The 19,184-nt window shown below is 44.0% G+C and overlaps 1 protein-coding gene across 2 annotated transcripts in view; it reads right to left on the bottom strand.

Moving 5' to 3' along the window:
- The window catches only part of LOC140377918 (lysophosphatidic acid receptor 2-like), a 283,463-nt gene that overhangs the window by 249,299 nt on the left and 14,980 nt on the right, over nucleotides 1-19,184 (bottom strand). The window contains exons 3-4 of one of the 2 annotated variants that reach the window (XM_072463534.1): nucleotides 6,265-6,530; nucleotides 4,141-4,266 (exon numbers count right to left, since the gene is read on the bottom strand). In XM_072463534.1, the coding sequence (XP_072319635.1) occupies nucleotides 4,156-4,266; nucleotides 6,265-6,530 (377 nt within the window). In that variant the 3' untranslated portion in view covers nucleotides 4,141-4,155. Of the gene's footprint in view, nucleotides 1-4,140; nucleotides 4,267-6,264; nucleotides 6,531-19,184 lie in introns of those variants that run through there. The other variant, XM_072463535.1, reaches the window with a different exon arrangement.

Below are 19,184 nucleotides of genomic sequence, written 5' to 3'. Positions count from 1 at the left end.
CATTGCTTGTCACAACCCCACGTGTAGCCTCAGTTTCCTGACTTTAATTGAATTTGGCCACAACCTGAACTTTTAAAATATTCTGTTCTGTATTAAAAGGTAAATGTAACCCTATTGATGAGCGCTCCCAGCAAAAAAAAAATACTATTGCTAAATTACTCAAAATAATATTGCTCAATTAAAGTCATTGATTTGCTATTTATCTCCCCAATAAACTAACAAAATTGAGTCTTGTTTGGTATTTATAATGCAGAGGGACCTACCTGCCTTTTGTACAGCTTGTTCACGCTTGGATCAGGAGTTAAGTTATTGTTCTAGTCATTAATAATAATGAACACGTTATATCTAATTGGATCATATACTATTCTTCCTAAATGAATTCTGTCACATCAGTGCGCTCACATCTGCATACTGACTAGCATAGGCCTATACAGCATGTAAAGATAATGATTAGGTCTCGTTTTTGTCTGGTGTATTTATTGACAATGGTCATTGTGTCCTTGGGCAAGACACTTCACCCACCTTGCCTCCAGCTCAGTGTTCAGCGCTTAGAAAATGTGACATACACCAGTCCTCCAGCTGCAACGACTCTTATAAATAACTTAACTGCTTTTTAGATCATCTCCGAGGGCCTCCTCTGCAGTGCCCCTTGGACCACCAGGGGCCCCTACACCTCTCCAGGATCTTCTCACCTCACGGAGCATGGGCGGCTCTGGGTCCAAGCGCAGGTGCTTTTGGCAGAAGAGGTCCCCAGTGCAGCGAGCCTGGGGCAAACTCCAAAAGCTCAGCAAGAAGAAGTCCAAGAGGAAGTCCAGTGTCCCAGGACTAAACAAGCTCAAACCCTCAGTCAAACCCCCAAGGCACAAACTGTCCCTGGGGGCCCTCCAAAAGAGCCCCAGCGGTGGAGGCGGGGGAGACAGCAAGGGGAACAAGGGGCCCCGGGCCAGGAAGAGCATCTCTTTACCTCTGCAGCTACATCCCAAAAACTGAAACGATGTAGTGCCCGGATTTTCAAACTTTCCAAACCAAGTACCACCAAGAAAATGGACTTCAGACGTGGGCAATAAATGCAAATTGAGATGTTGTGAATGCTGAGGAATGAAGCCATGCAACATATGAATATGGAGAATATCACAGTGAAATTGTTTTGTGGAATGTATGTGGAGATATTTTGGCACTTTTGATACATTTTACTTCCCATTTCCCCATTTGTCTGGTGATAAACCTCACCATGCTTGAACACGTTTTAACGTTTCTGTTGGATCGACTAAATATTGTCTACTCCAAAAAATTATTAATAATATGAAATATATATTTCAACAAAACAATTTAGACCGAGGTGGAAATGTGACATGTTTAATTAATTAATAAAATGTGTTATTTTAAGCAGAAACTCCAAAATGTTATTTATGAATATGAACTGGTTATTTTTTTTAAAGGAATGTGCTTTTAAAAATAGTTTACGGAATGCAATAAAATGATCAACGGATTGTTCGATTAATCTTAGAAGAAAATCCCTGGATGACTATAAATGACTGGATACCTGCAGCCGTACAGAGCGCTTTGGGACGGTTCTTGTAATGGTAGAATGACAGCTGACATCCCAAAATAAACACAAATTCAGGACTTACTACGAGTGTTCATGTTTAACCGAGCGCTCCAACGTTGTGCCACAAGGTTCAGTTCTGGGTCTGTTATTATTTTCTCTGTACATCACGGAGCTTCCAGCCTTCAGATGTTTGCAGAGGACTTGGTGCTCTACGTTCACGTCACTCACGTAGGGCCATGATCCGGACGACCGACATGTTCATTGTGAGTCCTCTTGTTGCTACTGGAAGTTTGTACGTCTGTTCAGTGCCGGTTAAAAGTTACTGAAAACCACTAAGCCAAGTTTGTTTGGCAGCATCAACAATCAAATAAATAAAGACATGTAATAAAATTAAATAAATGGGTAAATGTTAAGGGTAATGTTTAACATATTGCTTCAGTTCCCACAGTTACAGCGGCTGCCTTACGCACTTTTACTTTTGTTTTGCATTTTCTTGTGTCCTCCTGTGTCATTAGTTTTCTTTCCATTGTCTTCAAGTTAGTTTACATTATTTGTTTCATTATTTAAGGGCATTCGTTAACAAGCAGGTTTCTACCAACTGAGTCAGAACTTCCTGGTGGTTGGGCCGTGCATGGGATTTTTTCACTGGTTCTCTAGTTTTACACTTCATTTGCTGAGAAGAGCATGTGGAAGCATCACAGGTCGAGCTCTTTTTATGCTATCTCATAGGCACATCTTAAAATATCAATTACTAAAAATGACTAACACAATACAAATACATTCTCCTAAATTGAATTGAATTTGTGTTAACATCTTTTTCAGCCGTACTCCAGAGTTCTCTCTAGCCTATTTGAACTTGCTCAAAAGAACTTGGGAGCTAGACCACTTAAAAAGCTAGTACTTCTCAGGCTCTGGTTTGGGTCTTTTAAAGCTGCTAGAGTTCATTTAAGACTGGAGACACTTTCCGACCGTCCCAAACCGCTCCAAAGCTAGTGGAAATGTGGCTTAAGTGCACCTCTACTTTTGAACGAAGTCTAACGAGTTAGAGTAAAGGCATAAAACAGAGTAAATGAGTTAGAGCAAAGGCATAAAACATTTAATTCAGCAAACACTCAAGTTGTCAGTTTAAAAAAACCTCTGTGTGCGCGTGTGTGTGTTTAATAATTATATATATATATATATATATATATATATATATATATATATATATATCATATTTAATATATATATATATATATATATATATTAAATATGATATATATATTTAATATATATATCTATATCTATATCTATATCTATATATATATATATATAAAATATAATAAATATATATATATCATATTTAATATATATATATATATATATATATATATATATATATAAATATATATTTATATATATATAAATCAATATATATAAAAATGTGTGTATATATTAAAATATATATATTTAAAAAACAAAAATAAATAAACATTGGTACATGCACTTTAAATGACAGTGGTTTTCTGTGAATATAATCAATTAGCAAACTCAACATGCAGACTTCACGATCAGTCACAGCTGTACACGTCTGAGGCTGCGTTCACACTTGTTCACACCTTAGCCTGGTTTGAGCCACTTTCTGTTTTAAAAGCAGTTTTGTCTCAACAAGAATATAGAGTGCAATTTTGCGATACCTTCAAACGTGGAAGACACCTTCTCTGAAAGTCTTTGTAGCATTCTGAATCAAATCTAGAACTTCGGTTACCTCAGAGTAAGTTTAAAGAGCTTCACTCAATTATTCTGTAGAAATTTAGTCATTTTTTACTCTGTTTTGATCACGCCCATCAAGCATCGAGAGGATACGGTTTCAGACCACATGTCCTTGTGAAGTATTTCAAAAGCATGCAGTCTTGGCTGACCAGGCAATGTTTGAGTCCAGATTAGTTCCAGTTTAGTCCAGGTATAGTTACAAGTTCCCAAAGTCCCAATTTTTATGTGACATGTGTGAACGCAGCCCAAGTACAAAGACAGGAATAAAATCATCATTAGATTAGTTTAGGAATTCTCTATCTCCACTAAAACTACACCATTAAAATAAATAGGGTCCAACGTCAACTTATCCTTTGGTTTTGGCAGGTTTCTTTCCTGGTTCAGATGATTTTTACCCTTCACCTTTTTAAGGTCATATTCAAAGTGTCGCTTTTAACCTTAAATTGTTCATTCCCACATATTCAACTTGAGGGACACATTTGAACAGAGTAAAGGCCTGAACATTTCACACAAACTGGATTAATAGTGATGCATTATAGGCTGGGTATCATTAGCAAAGTAAATTACATTGATGAGAATGCTGAAGTTTGAAAAGTGAGTCATTATAGTCCTATTTCCATTTCCCGTGATTGTATCCTGCTCCTCCTTCACCCGAGACTGCCTCTGAGGCTCATCATATCACAGGAGGAGCACAGAGGCTTCAAAATTGCTTACGAGGATTCCTTGGCGACATTTACGAACATTCAGACCAGTTCAAAGCCTTTGGGATCAAAGTCATCAACTTCAGTTCCTTTGCATTTAAAAAGTTAACATACGTCAAAGCAGTTGCTGTGTAAAGATTTAAGACCCTGTGGTTAGCTCCAGCGGCGGGAGGGCTCAGGTCCGCCTGGCTCTGGGAGCTCCATGAGGGGCGTGCCGTTGGGGCGCTCCTCCTCCACCTCCTCTGCACCAACGGACCTGTGGTTCTGGACACGGCACAGACACGACACAGGAGGAGACACGGCGGACAGGAGAGAGAGAGAGGGAAACTGTTAGGCTGCACGCTGGAGGACATAAGCCTTTATTGGGTTCACTTTGGCACACACACACACACACAAAAACACTTGAAATGACATTACAGTGAAATGCATGTGGAGGCGCACACCTGGAGGACACTAGCACAGGGGGGACAGTGGGACTGGGGTCAGATCAAGGTCCCCTTTCCCCTGTTCATGTGGCTTTAGATTATGAGCTACAGTGAATACCCAGGACCTGACAGAGTCCAGACCTGATCAGGCTGATCTCAGTCCACTCAAACTCCAAGAGCAGATCTATTATGTCAGTTAAACTCTGTATGAGAGCGTGGACTTTCCTACAGAGTGCAGATATGGGGTAATCATGAACAGATTAGGAGTGTTTGTTCTCAGGTGGTGTCAGAGCAGTGATTGTGAGCTCAGGCCAGAGGGTGTGTCACAATTATTTCACTCATATTTGCATTTGGATTCTGATGCAAATTCATGTCAATCTCTTCCCCTTCAGTCGATCAGAGCCTAACACACACAGACTGACTGCAGAGGTGTGGCCTTCAGACTCTGTGGTGTCCTTGACTGCCTCCTGTGCGTCACACACACCGCCATGAGTACGTGAGGCTTAGGAGACTTAGAAAACCAACACAACTGCTCCAAGACAATACAAGAAGTTGTCAGGGTCGACTTAAACCTCCAACTCCCTGCTACCCTCTATGGAGAGAAGGGGTATTGCAGTATTGAAGAGCATAATGATTTAGGTTACTTTCGTAACCCCGGTTCTCTGAGTAGCATGAGTGAGATGTCTCACTATGGGATACGCGCGAGGGGGCGTATCCCATAGTGAGACATCGAACGAATGCTATGAAAGAGAACTCCTACACAGACATGTGTCATTTTAACATGAGACAATGTGTCTGTCCAGTAGTTTGTCTGCCTGTGTTGTGCTCACTTTTTGTTTCACTTCTAACCATTTGATCTTATGGCAGTGACTCAAACCATAGGAAGAAATGGAAGCAAAGTGAATAGAACATTGGAAGAAAAGGAGAGTGCAAAAGAGAGTAGTAAGGCATGAGCGTGCGTTCACATGGTGACAGTGCAGGTAGATGCATAAATACAATCATATCTTTATTGTGCTTGACTGTGGAGTAGCTGACTGCAAGTGTGAGATCACAACTATCATAGCTTGATCCTCATGGAGGTTTGCTCAGATGCTGTGTCATGCACATACACTTGACTGCATGGATGCTCGCGCTTCATCTTGTGGGACGAGACGCAGGGCCAAAGGGCATCACTTTGAGTCCTGGCTAAGGGCAGACTGGTGGGTACTGACTTTTAGCCTGACCAACACAAAGTGTGAAGCCACTTCCAACTGCCCCTGGCAGCCCAGACAAAAGGTAAAAGGTAAAATGCGGCTTAACTGACCCTAATGGAGAGGCCCGTTTCAGTACAGTGGAGAGAAAAGGTCTATGTGAGCGGCAGAAGCCTCAGGAGGTGCACACAGAGAGAGAAGAGTCTGATGTGGAGCAGAGGGGACTCACACAGTACTTGTGTTTAAACAAAAGGCTACACAAAGTCACAAAGTCTTCTCCACAGCAGAGCCAGAGACACCTCCAGGATGCAGGGAGTTCCACAGGAGAGGTGACCAGAGCACTGGTACGCAATAACAACAACAGAAACACTTCAAGTGTAGAGCAGTTTTTTAAAACAAAAAGTTCAGTAGGGAAAATAAGATAAAAGGGAGAAGCATCAGTCCAAATGCCAAGAGTGGGCAGTCAGTGGAAAGACAGGTCCTCCTGAGAGGGCGGAGTCAGCGGAAAAGACAGGCTCTCGTAAGTGGGCGGAGTCATAGGCCAGGCTCTCAGGTGTGGCTGGAGTACAGCCAGGTCTTCATGAGTGGTCCAGGTCAGTGGTGAGCGTGTAGTTATTGGGGTTCTCTCCGTTGCTCTCGGACAGTACCTCGTGCTCCAGTGTGTTGAAGTGGACCCCAGAAGTGTTTGACGAGTCTGCGTGACCTCTGCGCCGGCACAGGCAGCACAGCAGGTCTTTGAAGGTGCGCCGCATGTCTGCGTCTCGAAACGAGTAGATGATGGGGTTCACAAAGGAGTTGCACTCGGCCAGCACCAGGCAGTACTTTTCATAGAGCAGTACGTTACAGCTGTCACAGCCCAGACCATCCAGCAGGAGGAGCACCAGGCCTGGGGTCCAGCACACCACGAAGCAGCCTGTACACACACAGACAGACACAGACACACACAGACAGACACACACACACACACAGACACAGGTCATGTACTGGGCTGGACAGGGTGCGACAGCAAAACATCCTACTGTGAGATTGTTACTTTTCACCTTATTCTGTCCACTTTTCTGTCTGATAGAGCAGCACTTCTATTGTCGTTCACATTTACAGTTAAGTGAGAATCATAAATGTAGAACAAAAATTCTTGACGCAAAATGATATAAAGTAGGTTGAAAACTGAAAAATGCTCAATGTTCATGTACACTTGCCGTCATATTGGCTAGGGCTGGGAATCACTGGGTACCTCATAATAAGATACACGGCTCACGATACGATAATATTGCGATATGGTGATACTGCTATTATCGATATTGTCTATAATAATTTAAAAATCAGATCCATGGTCTCCCATGGATCTGTAATATTACAGATCCATGGATCTGTAATATTACAGATCCATGGATCTGTAATATTACAGATCTCGCGTATTACATCTCGCGTTTCCTCATCTGATGGCATTTCCGTGTATGACTTCTTCCGCTCACAGCCAATCTCGCACTGTGCGCCCCCCTAGCTAACGCCAAGGAAGTGTCTCAACAAAGGAAAGGTGAATAGAGCCATTTATAGCGGCTTTTTACAACGTTAAAAGATCGATACTTGACGAGAACGCATCGAGAATCGATGGCGGGAGAAAATATCGCAATATCACCATATTGATATTTTGGAGCACCCCTAATATTGGTTCTAGTTGCAAATGTAAACAAACGGAAAATGTTTAGGGATATGTATCGTATCAAGCTCTTAGTATTGGGGTACATACTAGGGCTGTGCTCAATATCGATATTGTGATATATCGTGACGGACTTCTTGGCAATACATGTATCGATACAGAGATGTGTATCGTGATACTTTTAAACAACATAGTGACTAGAAATGGCCTCTTCTGAACCTACTGCTACATCAAGGCCGAATCTGAGGAGCTGAAAATGGGACTTCATCATAGGACAGTTGTACTCTGCCATTGCAATTCGACTTGCAACAGCATTTCATACACCAGTGCAACTTATACATATTTTTCTTCTCTATTATGCATTTTTTGGCTGGTGCGACTTATACTCCGGAAAAACTAATAAATATTGTTATTCTACTTAAAAGTTTACTAAAATCATATTTTGATTAACACTTGTTTTAGGGGATATCCATGAATCAGGACGCGTATCGTATCAAGTTCCGTATATCGGAATTCGTATTGTATCGTGGATCCTGTAACGGGATATGTATTGTATCGTGAGGTACTAGGAAATACCCAGCCCTAGTACATACTGTGAGGTACTAGGAAATACCCAGCCCTAGTACATACTGTGAGGTACTAGGAAATACCCAGCCCTAGTACATACTGTGAGGTACTAGGAAATACCCAGCCCTAGTACATACTGTGAGGTACTAGGAAAATACCCAGCCCTACTGTTCCCAGGCATCATGGGAAGACTGTTATTAATCTAAAATTATTTAACTAATTTAATACAGAGTTTTGCCTGTTAAAATGGCTTCACCATAAGTCAAATCAGTTTTGCCCCGGTGCCGATACGCTGAACAAAAATATAAACGCAACACTTATTGCTGAACTCGAAAGATATGAAACTTCCAAGCTATCTCACCTTCACTCCCACAAACACACTCTTTTATACATCAGCAGTCATAGACATGTGGGAAGTGGGGGAAGTGTCTTGCCCAAGGACACAACAGTTTGCACCAATAACACCCTGTAGCATCTGGTCTCCTATCCAAGTGCTAACCAGCCCCATCCCTGCTTTGCTTCCGAGCGATGACGAGATCGAGCATTGACAAGTTGCTATGGGCACAACTTGGTGACTAGATGTGTGATGTCTGTTTAACGGTGGGGCTCAGTTCACACCGCAGTGCACTTCAACAACAACTTGACTTGAGAGAAGACTAAGACTGAAATGTGAACTGAAACTAAAGGCCGTGGCGCGATCAAATAACCTCATGGCTAACCTTAACTTAAACTTGAAAACTTAAACTTGAAAACTTAAACTTGAAAACTTAAACTTGAAAACTTAAACTTGAAAACTTAAACTTGAAAACTTAAACTTGAACCATCCCTTTCAGAACATGTTTCCAGCGGTCCAAACTAGAGTGCCGGTTTGAGACAGAAAAAGACCTCATAGTAATAGAAACATTTTGTTTTCTGTAAATGACTGTAGACTTTCTGATCATTTGATTTTTGTTAAATGTGTCCTTCAGGCTCAGACCATACAAACCACACGCAGCAGTTACAATAGAAACCCACAGACAGAACATCCGTTTCACACTCTGCTACATTTGCATTTCCTGTCACAAGCTGCAGAAAAATAACTATTACTCAACAGTTGAATATGGTAGACACAGAATGAACCTTTACCAAAGACAAAATCAAAACTTATCAAATGTATAATGCATTACTCACTGTAAGTGAATAGTAAAAACATTTAGAGATATAATTTAATTTAGTATTTGAATGAATTGGACTCCGCCAGGGCTGCCCTTTGTCACCGGTTCTGTTCATAATTTTTATGGACAGAATTTCTAGGCGCAGTCAGGGGTCGGAGGGTGTCCGGTTTGGGGACCACAGGATCTCATCTCTGCTGTTTGCAGACGATGTTGTCCTGATGGCTCCATCAAACCCGGACCTGCAACATGCACTGGGACGGTTTGCAGCCGAGTGTGAAGCGGCTGGGATGAGAATCAGCACCTCCAAATCCGAGGCCATGGTTCTCGACCGGAAAAAGGTGGCTTGCCCTCTCCAGGTGGGTGGGGTGTCCTTGCCCCAAGTGGAGGAGTTAAAGTATCTCGGGGTCTTGTTCACGAGTGAGGGAAGGATGGAGCGTGAGATCGACGCGCGGATCGGTGCAGCGGCTGCAGTGATGCAGTCGCTGCATCGGACCGTTGTGGTGAAGAGGGAGCTGAGCCGAAAGGCAAAGCTCTCTATTTACCGGTCGGTCTACGTTCCTACCCTCACCTATGGTCATGAGCTTTGGGTAGTGACCGAAAGAACAAGATCGCGGATACAAGCGGTCGAAATGAGTTTCCTCCGCGGGGGGAGCTCGGAGTAGAGCCGCTGCTCCTCCACGTCGAGAGGAGCCAGCTGAGGTGGCTCGGGCATCTGTTCCGGATGCCTCCTGGGCGCCTCCCTCGGGAGGTGTTTCAGGCATGTCCCACCGGGAGGAGGCCCCGGGGAAGACCCAGGACACGCTGGAGAGACTATGTCTCTCGGCTGGCCTGGGAACGCCTCGGGATCCCCCCGGAGGAGTTAGAGGAAGTGTCTGGGGAGTAGGAAGTCTGGGAGTCCCTGCTCAGACTGCTGCCCCCGCGACCCGGCCCCGGATAAAGCGGCAGAAGATGGATGGATGGATGGATGAATTGGAGTCAAATCAATTTGGAGTAAAAAAATAATAATTTTAAAATATTTTTTTTGTTAAAATTGTCATTATTATGATCATTAAAAGGAGTTTTTTGACCGGAATGATATATTAGAAGGACAGTTTTAGCTTGGAATGAGAATGGGAGAAAGGAGGACATGCAGCAAATTGTCATAGCCGGCACGCTGCACATGGAGCCTGACCTGCGGCCACCATGACCACTGCATCACCGGGCAGCACTAGTTAGACTTAATAAATTAGGCTTAGAATTATTTATGAACTACTAACTACTACTACCACCTACTACTAACTGTACCGGAGGGCGGTACAGTTGTGTACACTTGTGATCCTTTCTGGATCAATCAGTGGACTCCTCGCAGGTTTTTGGAATCTTTATCTTTTTATTGCAATGTATTATTTGATCATGTTGTTTGTGTGTTGGGCTCGTTCAGAGAGCTTTGTAACAAGAGCAGATACTCTTAATATGGTCAGTAAAATGGCACTGGTAAAATAAGCACAGCCTTCTTTAGTTAGTTAAGCCATCAAAGATACTAACAAAGATACAACATAGAAAATTAACTAGACCTGGTTATAATAAACATTGCTATTCCTCATGCAGGGACAAACATAAGAGGGGTGTGGCCATATCGATCTGAAGCAGAATAGGAGTTTTGAACACATAAAGATGGCAGATTTGTACTGGTCAAAGGAAATATTAATGGAAGTGTGTTTACTTTGATAAGTGTATATGCTCCGCCAGGAAGCGACTGAAGTTATAGATCTGATTGCAAACCACTCTGAGGAAACCTTGTCTGTGGCTTGACTGGAACTTTTGTGTTCAATAATGTCTACTGGCAAAATAATACATAGGGTTAATTGATATCTGGAGAGAGATTAATCCTAATGTCTGCCAATATACATATTTTTCCATTCCACATTAAAAAAAACATTTCTATTTAAGGATGTTTTTAAAGTTTTTTTTTTTTTTTTTTTTTTTTTTAACAAAGATTACCTCTTTGGTTCATTGTTTGTAAGTCTCCGATCATAAAAATCAAGTTAAGCTACGCAAGCTTATATTGAATTTAAGCGCTGATTTATATATTGCATTGTATATTTAAGTATGTTTTTCTTTGGAATAAAAGAATGTAACTTTGATTCTGTACAATGGCTATGCAATTGTACAGAATCAAAATGGATATTCAGTCATTTCTCATGTATTTTTATTGCAGAAGTCAGGTGGGCATTTATAACATGGTCTTGGATGCCCCCATTTTTATTACAATAATAATATTTTTTTTTGTGACAATATTTGGCTGTTATGTTTTGTTTCTTATCGAACAGCAGAACAACAAGCACAAGAACAGAGACTGTGGGCGTTTGCATTGTTTTAAACAAATTATAAAAAAGTGTGATAAAATGTGAATATATGATTATATTTCTGTGATGTATTTTATCTGCATAATAGTGATATATTATCTGCATCATTAGTCTAAGAGAAGAACGGGTGTGTGACAAACTGCATTTGTGAAGGGGTCGTAAAGATGGGCCAAAGAATGTTTACCCTAGGAGGGGGGGTGACAGCCCAGAGGAGTTTGGGTAATGTTTACCCAAGGCTTTATCTCTACGGAAAAATACCAAGTGCCTTGATGTGAGGCTGACCAATGAGAAATGTGACCCGCCTATTCCAGAATATCTAATAAAACCAACCAGCATGGGAAAAAACAGGGTGAGACGCAGGAGGGTCAGCCAGGCTCCTTACAACGGCTTGGCTGACACAGTCCCCGCGTTTTCTCCCATGCATGCCATACAAATGTCTGACATTTCTGTGTCGTTTCATATTCTAAGTTGAATTGTGTTCTCTATGTGTTAAGGAATAGCATCTGGTGTATGTCTGATTCCATGACATTTTCTGGTCCTTCGAGCCGGACGACAAGCAGCCCTTCGCGGAGATTGACGGGTGAATCGGTGAAGTCTGTGCACAGCTAAAGGAAGTCCACTTTTCCCGTGGCCGCCCATCGCACCTCATTCTCCGCGAGGAGAGCGCGTCGTTTCGAAGCAGCAGGAGAACACAGGCGACGAAGAAGGTCAGACAAAATTTTGTGTGTGAAAAAGAGTTAGCCATGAAACGTTTTTATGCATTAGTTTGATATTTACTGGAAAAATATTATAGGCTTATGCCCAGTTAGGTGTTACTGAGGAAAAGCCCAGTTAGGTGTTACTGAGGAAATGCCCAGTTAGGTGTTACTGAGGAAATGCCCAATTAGGTGTTACTGAGGAAATGCCCAGTTAGGTGTTACTGAGGAAATGCCCAGTTTGATGTTACTGAGGAAATATTTTGGGGGTTGGCTTTGTGTAGATAAGTTCTCACATAAAGGAGTTAAATTGCTCACCACGAGTTAAGTTTCTCACCGAAAGCAAGTAATGATGCCTTATGCCGAGTTGTTACTGACATAAAGATGAGTGAATGTAAGCGCTGTGCACAAGCGAAGTAAGAAAGAGAGAAGTGTGAATGTGTGAATGAGGATTAATAAGTGATTAACTAACAAGTGTGAATCACAATTAATCATACAAGGGTCACAAGGCGTTATTCTGAGAGATCTAAAATTTGCAGTCACGGGTGAATCTTAAACACCACGTTTATGTCTGGAGGAATCTAATAAAGGATTTTCTCTAGAAGCTTGACATTGACCGTGACTGTAAAGCAAGTAGCATTTCTCTCAGACGACCGAGACCACATAATGCCAGAATTATCACCCCAAACTGTAAAAAGACAAAGGAAAAGTCATAAGAGGATTTTGGAGGGAGACTTCCAGGGTGCTCAGATGACGTGGCAGAGAGGGGGAGATAAGGGGGGTCAACAAGGCAGGAGAATGGGGAGAAAGCAGTTCAGAGGACGCTCTGAACTGATGAAATTAGTAAAAGCAGAACTATACCCAGATGGTTTTAAATTTTAGTTATTGAGAGCTCTGTAGAACAAATTTAGGGTTTTTGTTTGGATTGACAACAATCAATTATAAAGATTTTATTAAACTTGATAAGAGATAAAGATTAATTCAGATTTTTATAGATGGCCAATTTTTTTGGGGAATGTGATCACAGACAGGACACTTCCTGTCCCCGACATAGAAGACAAAAGATGTCTTTTGTTTTTTTTTGTGTGCACAGAACAAAGCTACGTTTTGTTTTGTTTTATTTTTGGACTTGACGAAAATTATCTTTTTGGACTTAATGCATGACTAGATGAAAGTACAGGACAAAAAGACAGAAGTGTTTTTGAATTTAGAATCAAATACAGGCACAGGCCTGGAAGTGATAATGTGGGTAAATGGGTGACGACTGATGTTTTTGGACATAGGAGTAGAACGGGCAGTAAGTAAAGTGATAGTAAAAGTATATAAGTAACTTATTTATTTGTATTATCATGAGGAAACCTCGTATTGCATGTAGACGTAAGTGAGGGAATAAGTTAAATAGTGACGTCCAATGCCCTCCCAGGAAAGACATGACTGTGTCATTAACAAGGGCAATTGACGCAGAAGTGGGGGAACATGGGACATACATGTGGTTTATTAACTAACAGGGTGACAACACGACACCAAGTCATAAAATATAGTCAGAGATAATGGCCTATTGACTGGCAAAGAATCTGGAGAGGACTCAGGATGGAGCAGATGTTGTTATCATTGAGTATCAACGGCAACACCTCAGGGGGGGGTTGACTGATGAGTAATAGGAAAAGTTAACATTAACAGGGAAATAATTTGACATTCTAAAGTAAATACCTGAAGGATTGTGGAGATTCAATCAAGAATTGAATAGATTTAAATTAGACAATCTCATCTAAATTTAGACGTTATAGAAGTTATGAAAACCAGTGATAACAGGAACTAAACAGACAGATATTTAAACAGTGGAATCCCAGGGAATGCAGCGTCTGTTGTTATATCAGCAGCAAGAGAGAAAGTAAAAGCAGGTTACAAGTGAGGGTAAGAGTAAGTGGAAAGAGAGAAAGAAAAAGCAGGTTTAGAAATTTGGAAATGGGTGTTTCTTCCGTTACAAGAGGAAGACAGAGAGGAAGACAGAGAGAGACACAGAGGGGAAGACAGAGAGGAAGATGAGAGACAAAGGAAAGACAAAGAAAGTAGGCAAAAAGGGGAAAACAGGTTGATAAAATGATGTGCCTTATGGACAAGGGGAAGGTTTAGAATCATTTTGATTTTTAATACACATATAGACTTGTTAGAACAAACTAATACACAACGTTTGTAAAGCACCACATGAGCAGGTGTGAGAGATTGAGTTTGAAACTCACCTGAAGCACATATAAAAGATTAGAACATATTACATTAGATGGGTGATTTTATTCAGGCCACACAACAGAGGAGATGTGAAATTTGATGTTAATACTCTAAGTTGTGAATTGACCCTTATGGCCAGCTCAACGGGGGAATTATTGAGATAAAAATTATTGTTTGATGTATTTTGAATTACACCCAAACACATACACACATACGCGCACACACGTGGACACCAGACATTTAGATTTTGAAACATTTAGAGTTTGAAACAAATGGTGGTAAAACAGATAGGTTTGGCAGTGTCGGATTACAGACACACAGGGTGGGGGCCCAGCGCCGTGGAAGGGGGGCTCAGCCAGGGATGTGAGCACTGAACTGTGAAAGGTCAAGAGGTGACATTGCGGAGTTGGAGTGACAGACGCAATTCCATCTCTTCCTTGATTAGTGAACGTTGTAAATCTGGATTATTGAATTTTGTTTAAATGTAGAAGTTTGAGAAATGGGCAAGGCCATATATCAAAAAGGAGGGATATGTACGTGTAAACAAATATTCCGAATCAATAATTACTAAAAAAAAAAAATTGTAAACAAGAAAACTGTTTGAAATGCACTGAACTGTCGAAAAGACTTTGTTTATCACCGCAGAGAACGTGTTGGAGATGTCGTGTTTACAGGGACGAGCCAAGGTGGACGGAGCCACACACCGACCATCAACATACAATGGTGTGTCACAACTGTGTATACCGGGAAATGAAACATACACAGACCTAAAATAAAAGGGAAGAAAATAAGTGATCAACTTGAAAGGTTATGAAATGTATAATGTATAATGTACAATGTATAATTGACATGACAGTAGCTGAAGAAACACAATGGCATATTATACAGCCACTATTGTTTGCACTAACTAAGAGAGTTTTTTATCTGCTACAACATAACTACATGCAATGTCAATGAGATTATGAATTGAGATGGGAAATGTACCAGTTCATATGTGTCATAGGTGTGACTGAAGCGAGCAGCGGAAGAAGGCCTCTTAAGAAACCAAGCGAGGACGTATGGTGGTGTGGGCACAGAGTGCTGAGAGGGCACTTGGAGGCAAAGGGTGTAGGACGTTGTGCCTATGTATCCCTTTTGTGGCCAGCCATGGTCATTACAGATCAGCATCACCCAGAACCATACTGCAGGGTCAAGGTCGAGAGGTTAGTGGACAATCTGGTTCCAGTAGCACCTGATACTACGTATTTGATTCTATTGGGGTGTCCAGAGAGGTCCCTGACAAGTCAAACTGACTGACCAGAGAGCAGCGGGTTTAAGGGCTTTCCGCTTGTACTTTTATATTTCCCATCACACCGCAAATTATAGACTGTATAAATTGTCTGTTTGTCAAATTACAGAGATTGACCAATCTGACTCAAAATTTAGGACAGTAATGAAAGTAGAAATGTTGTGGGCCGAGAGAAAAGAAGTGTGTTCAATGTTGAAGACTGTGCATAAACCTTTTGTGTGTAAAAGTGTCATTTTAACACCAATATGAAAGACATGTTGAAAACTGAAAAGAGTAATGTGTTTGGCATATGAGACAGTAGACTAATGCTTTGATAAACAGGAGGGAAATGTGATAAAATGTGAATATATGATTATATTTCTGTGATGTATTTTATCTGCATAATAGTGATATATTATCTGCATCATTAGTCTAAGAGAAGAACGGGTGTGTGACAAACTGCATTTGTGAAGGGGTCGTAAAGATGGGCCAAAGAATGTTTACCCTAGGAGGGGGGTGACAGCCCAGAAGAGTTTGGGTAATGTTTACCCAAGGCTTTATCTCTACGGAAAAATACCAAGTGCCTTGATGTGAGGCTGACCAATGAGAAATGTGACCCGCCTATTACAGAATATCTAATAAAACCAACCAGCATGGGAAAAAACAGGGTGAGACGCAGGAGGGTCAGCCAGGCTCCTTACAACGGCTTGGCTGACACAGTCCCCGCGTTTTCTCCCATGCATGCCACACAAATGTCTGATATTTCTGTGTCGTTTCATATTCTAAGTTGAATTGTGTTCTCTATGTGTTAAGGAATAGCATCTGGTGTATGTCTGATTCCATGACAAAAAGGCCCTAGTAAACAAATGTTGGCCCTGCGCCGAGTTGGCCCCTGTCCAGGGTGTGAACCCCGCCTAAGGCCCAAAGTACCCCGAAAGGGAACAAGCGGTAGAAAATGAATGAACAGTTAGTGAAAGGACTAGAATAATCTATTTTCTTCCATGTAAATGTTTTAAATATAGATTATTATAATGGGGTGAGTTGGGGGTAGGAGGTAGTGTAGGTGGTGTGGGTAAGGAGATGGGGTAAGTTGGGGGTAGGAGGTAGTGTAGATGGTGTGGGTAAGGAGATGGGGTGAGTTGGGGGTAGGAGGTAGTGTAGGTGGTGTGGGTAAGGCGATGGGGTGAGGTAGGGGTGAGGGAGGACAGGAGATGGACACACTGAGCATAAACAGCACATTCCTGAGTGCCGCACTCTGGTCCCACTCGGGGTTTAGTCTGGAGGATCCCGTTTCACCAGTGGATCCTCATTTCATCTCCTCCAAACTTACAGCACTGTCCCGGGACCGGCGCAGACCCTCCACCGTCCACCCTCTAACCTCATCCATCACCAATGTTTTTACAGTATATTTTGTAATTATCTTAACTGAGAGATCTCTCTCTCCTCATCCTCATGCCTCACCAGTCCCCTCATCAGTCTCCTCATCCCTCACCCCGTCTACGTCTCCTCATCCCTCACCCCGTCTCCTCATCCCTCACCCCGTCTACGTCTCCTCATCCCTCACCCCGTCTACGTCTCCTCATCCCTCACCCCGTCTCCTCATCCCTCACCCCGTCTCCTCATCCCTCACCCCGTCTCCTCATCCCGTCTCCGTCTCCTCATCCCGTCTCCGTCTCCTCATCCCTCACCCCGTCTCCGTCTCCTCATCCCTCACCCCGTCTCCGTCTCCTCATCCCTCACCCCGTCTCCTCATCCCTCATCCCTCACCCCGTCTCCTCATCCCTCACCCCGTCTCCGTCTCCTCATCCCTCACCCCGTCTCCGTATCCCTCACCCCGTCTCCTCATCCCTCACCCCGTCTCCGTATCCCTCACCCCGTCTCCTCATCCCTCACCCCGTCTCCTCATCCCTCACCCCGTCTCCGTCTCCTCATCCCGTCTCCGTCTCCTCATCCCTCACCCCGTCTCCGTCTCCTCATCCCTCACCCCGTCTCCGTCTCCTCATCCCTCACCCCGTCTCCGTCTCCTCATCCCTCACCCCGTCTCCTCATCCCTCACCCCGTCCCCGTCTCCTCATCCCTCACCCCGTCCCCGTCTCCTCATCCCTCACCCCGTCCCCGTCTCCTCATCCCTCACCCCGTCCCCGTCTCCTCATCCCTCACCCCGTCCCCGTCTCCTCATCCCTCACCCCGTCCCCGTCTCCTCATCCCTCACCCCGTCCCCGTTTCCTCATCCCTCACCCCGTTTCCTCATCCCTCACCCCGTCTCCTCATCCCTCACCCCGTCTACGTCTCCTCATCCCTCACCCCGTCTACGTCTCCTCATCCCTCACCCCGTCTACGTCTCCTCATCCCTCACCCCGTCTACGTCTCCTCATCCCTCACCCCGTCTACGTCTCCTCATCCCTCACCCCGTCTACGTCTCCTCATCCCTCACCCCGTCTACGTCTCCTCATCCCTCACCCCGTCTCCGTATCCCTCACCCCGTCTCCGTATCCCTCACCCCGTCTCCGTATCCCTCACCCCGTCTCCGTATCCCTCACCCCGTCTCCGTATCCCTCACCCCGTCTCCTCATCCCTCACCCCGTCTCCTCATCCCTCACCCCGTCTCCTCAGCCCTCACCCCGTCTCCTCAGCCCTCACCCCGTCTCCTCAGCCCTCACCCCGTCTCCTCAGCCCTCACCCCGTCTCCTCAGCCCTCACCCCGTCTCCTCAGCCCTCACCCCGTCTACGTCTCCTCAGCCCTCACCCCGTCTACGTCTCCTCAGCCCGTCTACGTCTCCTCAGCCCTCACCCCGTCTACGTCTCCTCAGCCCTCACCCCGTCTACGTCTCCTCAGCCCTCACCCCGTCTACGTCTCCTCAGCCCTCACCCCGTCTACGTCTCCTCAGCCCTCACCCCGTCTACGTCTCCTCAGCCCTCACCCCGTCTCCGTCTCCTCAGCCCTCACCCCGTCTACGTCTCCGTCTCCTCATCCCTCACCCCGTCTACGTCTACGTCTCCTCATCCCTCACCCCGTCTACGTCTACGTCTCCTCATCCCTCACCCCGTCTACGTCTCCTCATCCCTCACCCCGTCTACGTCTCCTCATCCCTCACCCCGTCTACGTCTCCTCATCCCTCACCCCGTCTACGTCTCCTCAGCCCTCACCCCGTCTACGTCTCCTCAGCCCTCACCCCGTCTACGTCTCCTCATCCCTCACCCCGTCTACGTCTCTTCATCCCTCACCCCGTCTACGTCTCCTCATCCCTCACCCCGTCTACGTCTCCTCATCCCCCACCCCTCTCCTTGTCGAAGATGGACATGGTCATAAAGAAGTCCAGCTCCGTCCTGGGCTGTGCTCTGGACTCTGTGCAGGAGGTGGGGGACAGAAGGGTCCTGGCTATACTCACATCTATGCTGGACCATGAGTCTCACCCTCTGTAGGACACTCTGTCCGCTCTGGAGAGCAGCTTCAGTGAGAGACTGATCCACCCTCGCTGTGAGAAGGAGGTTTCATAGGTCTTTCCGACTCTACAAACACTTTTAGCCCTGAACATGTGGGCTATATACTGTCATACCCATGTGCAATACTGACCTAATCATGTGCAATACTGTCATACCCATGTGCAATACTGTCATACCCATGTGCAATACTGTCATACCCATGTGCAATA

This window comes from Eucyclogobius newberryi, unplaced genomic scaffold, assembly GCF_026437365.1.
Source record: "Eucyclogobius newberryi isolate DKJ021-1_F unplaced genomic scaffold, fEucNew1.0.hap1 SCAF_4, whole genome shotgun sequence".
Taxonomy (NCBI): domain Eukaryota; kingdom Metazoa; phylum Chordata; class Actinopteri; order Gobiiformes; family Gobiidae; genus Eucyclogobius; species Eucyclogobius newberryi.
This window is presented reverse-complemented; position numbering and strand designations above follow the sequence as displayed.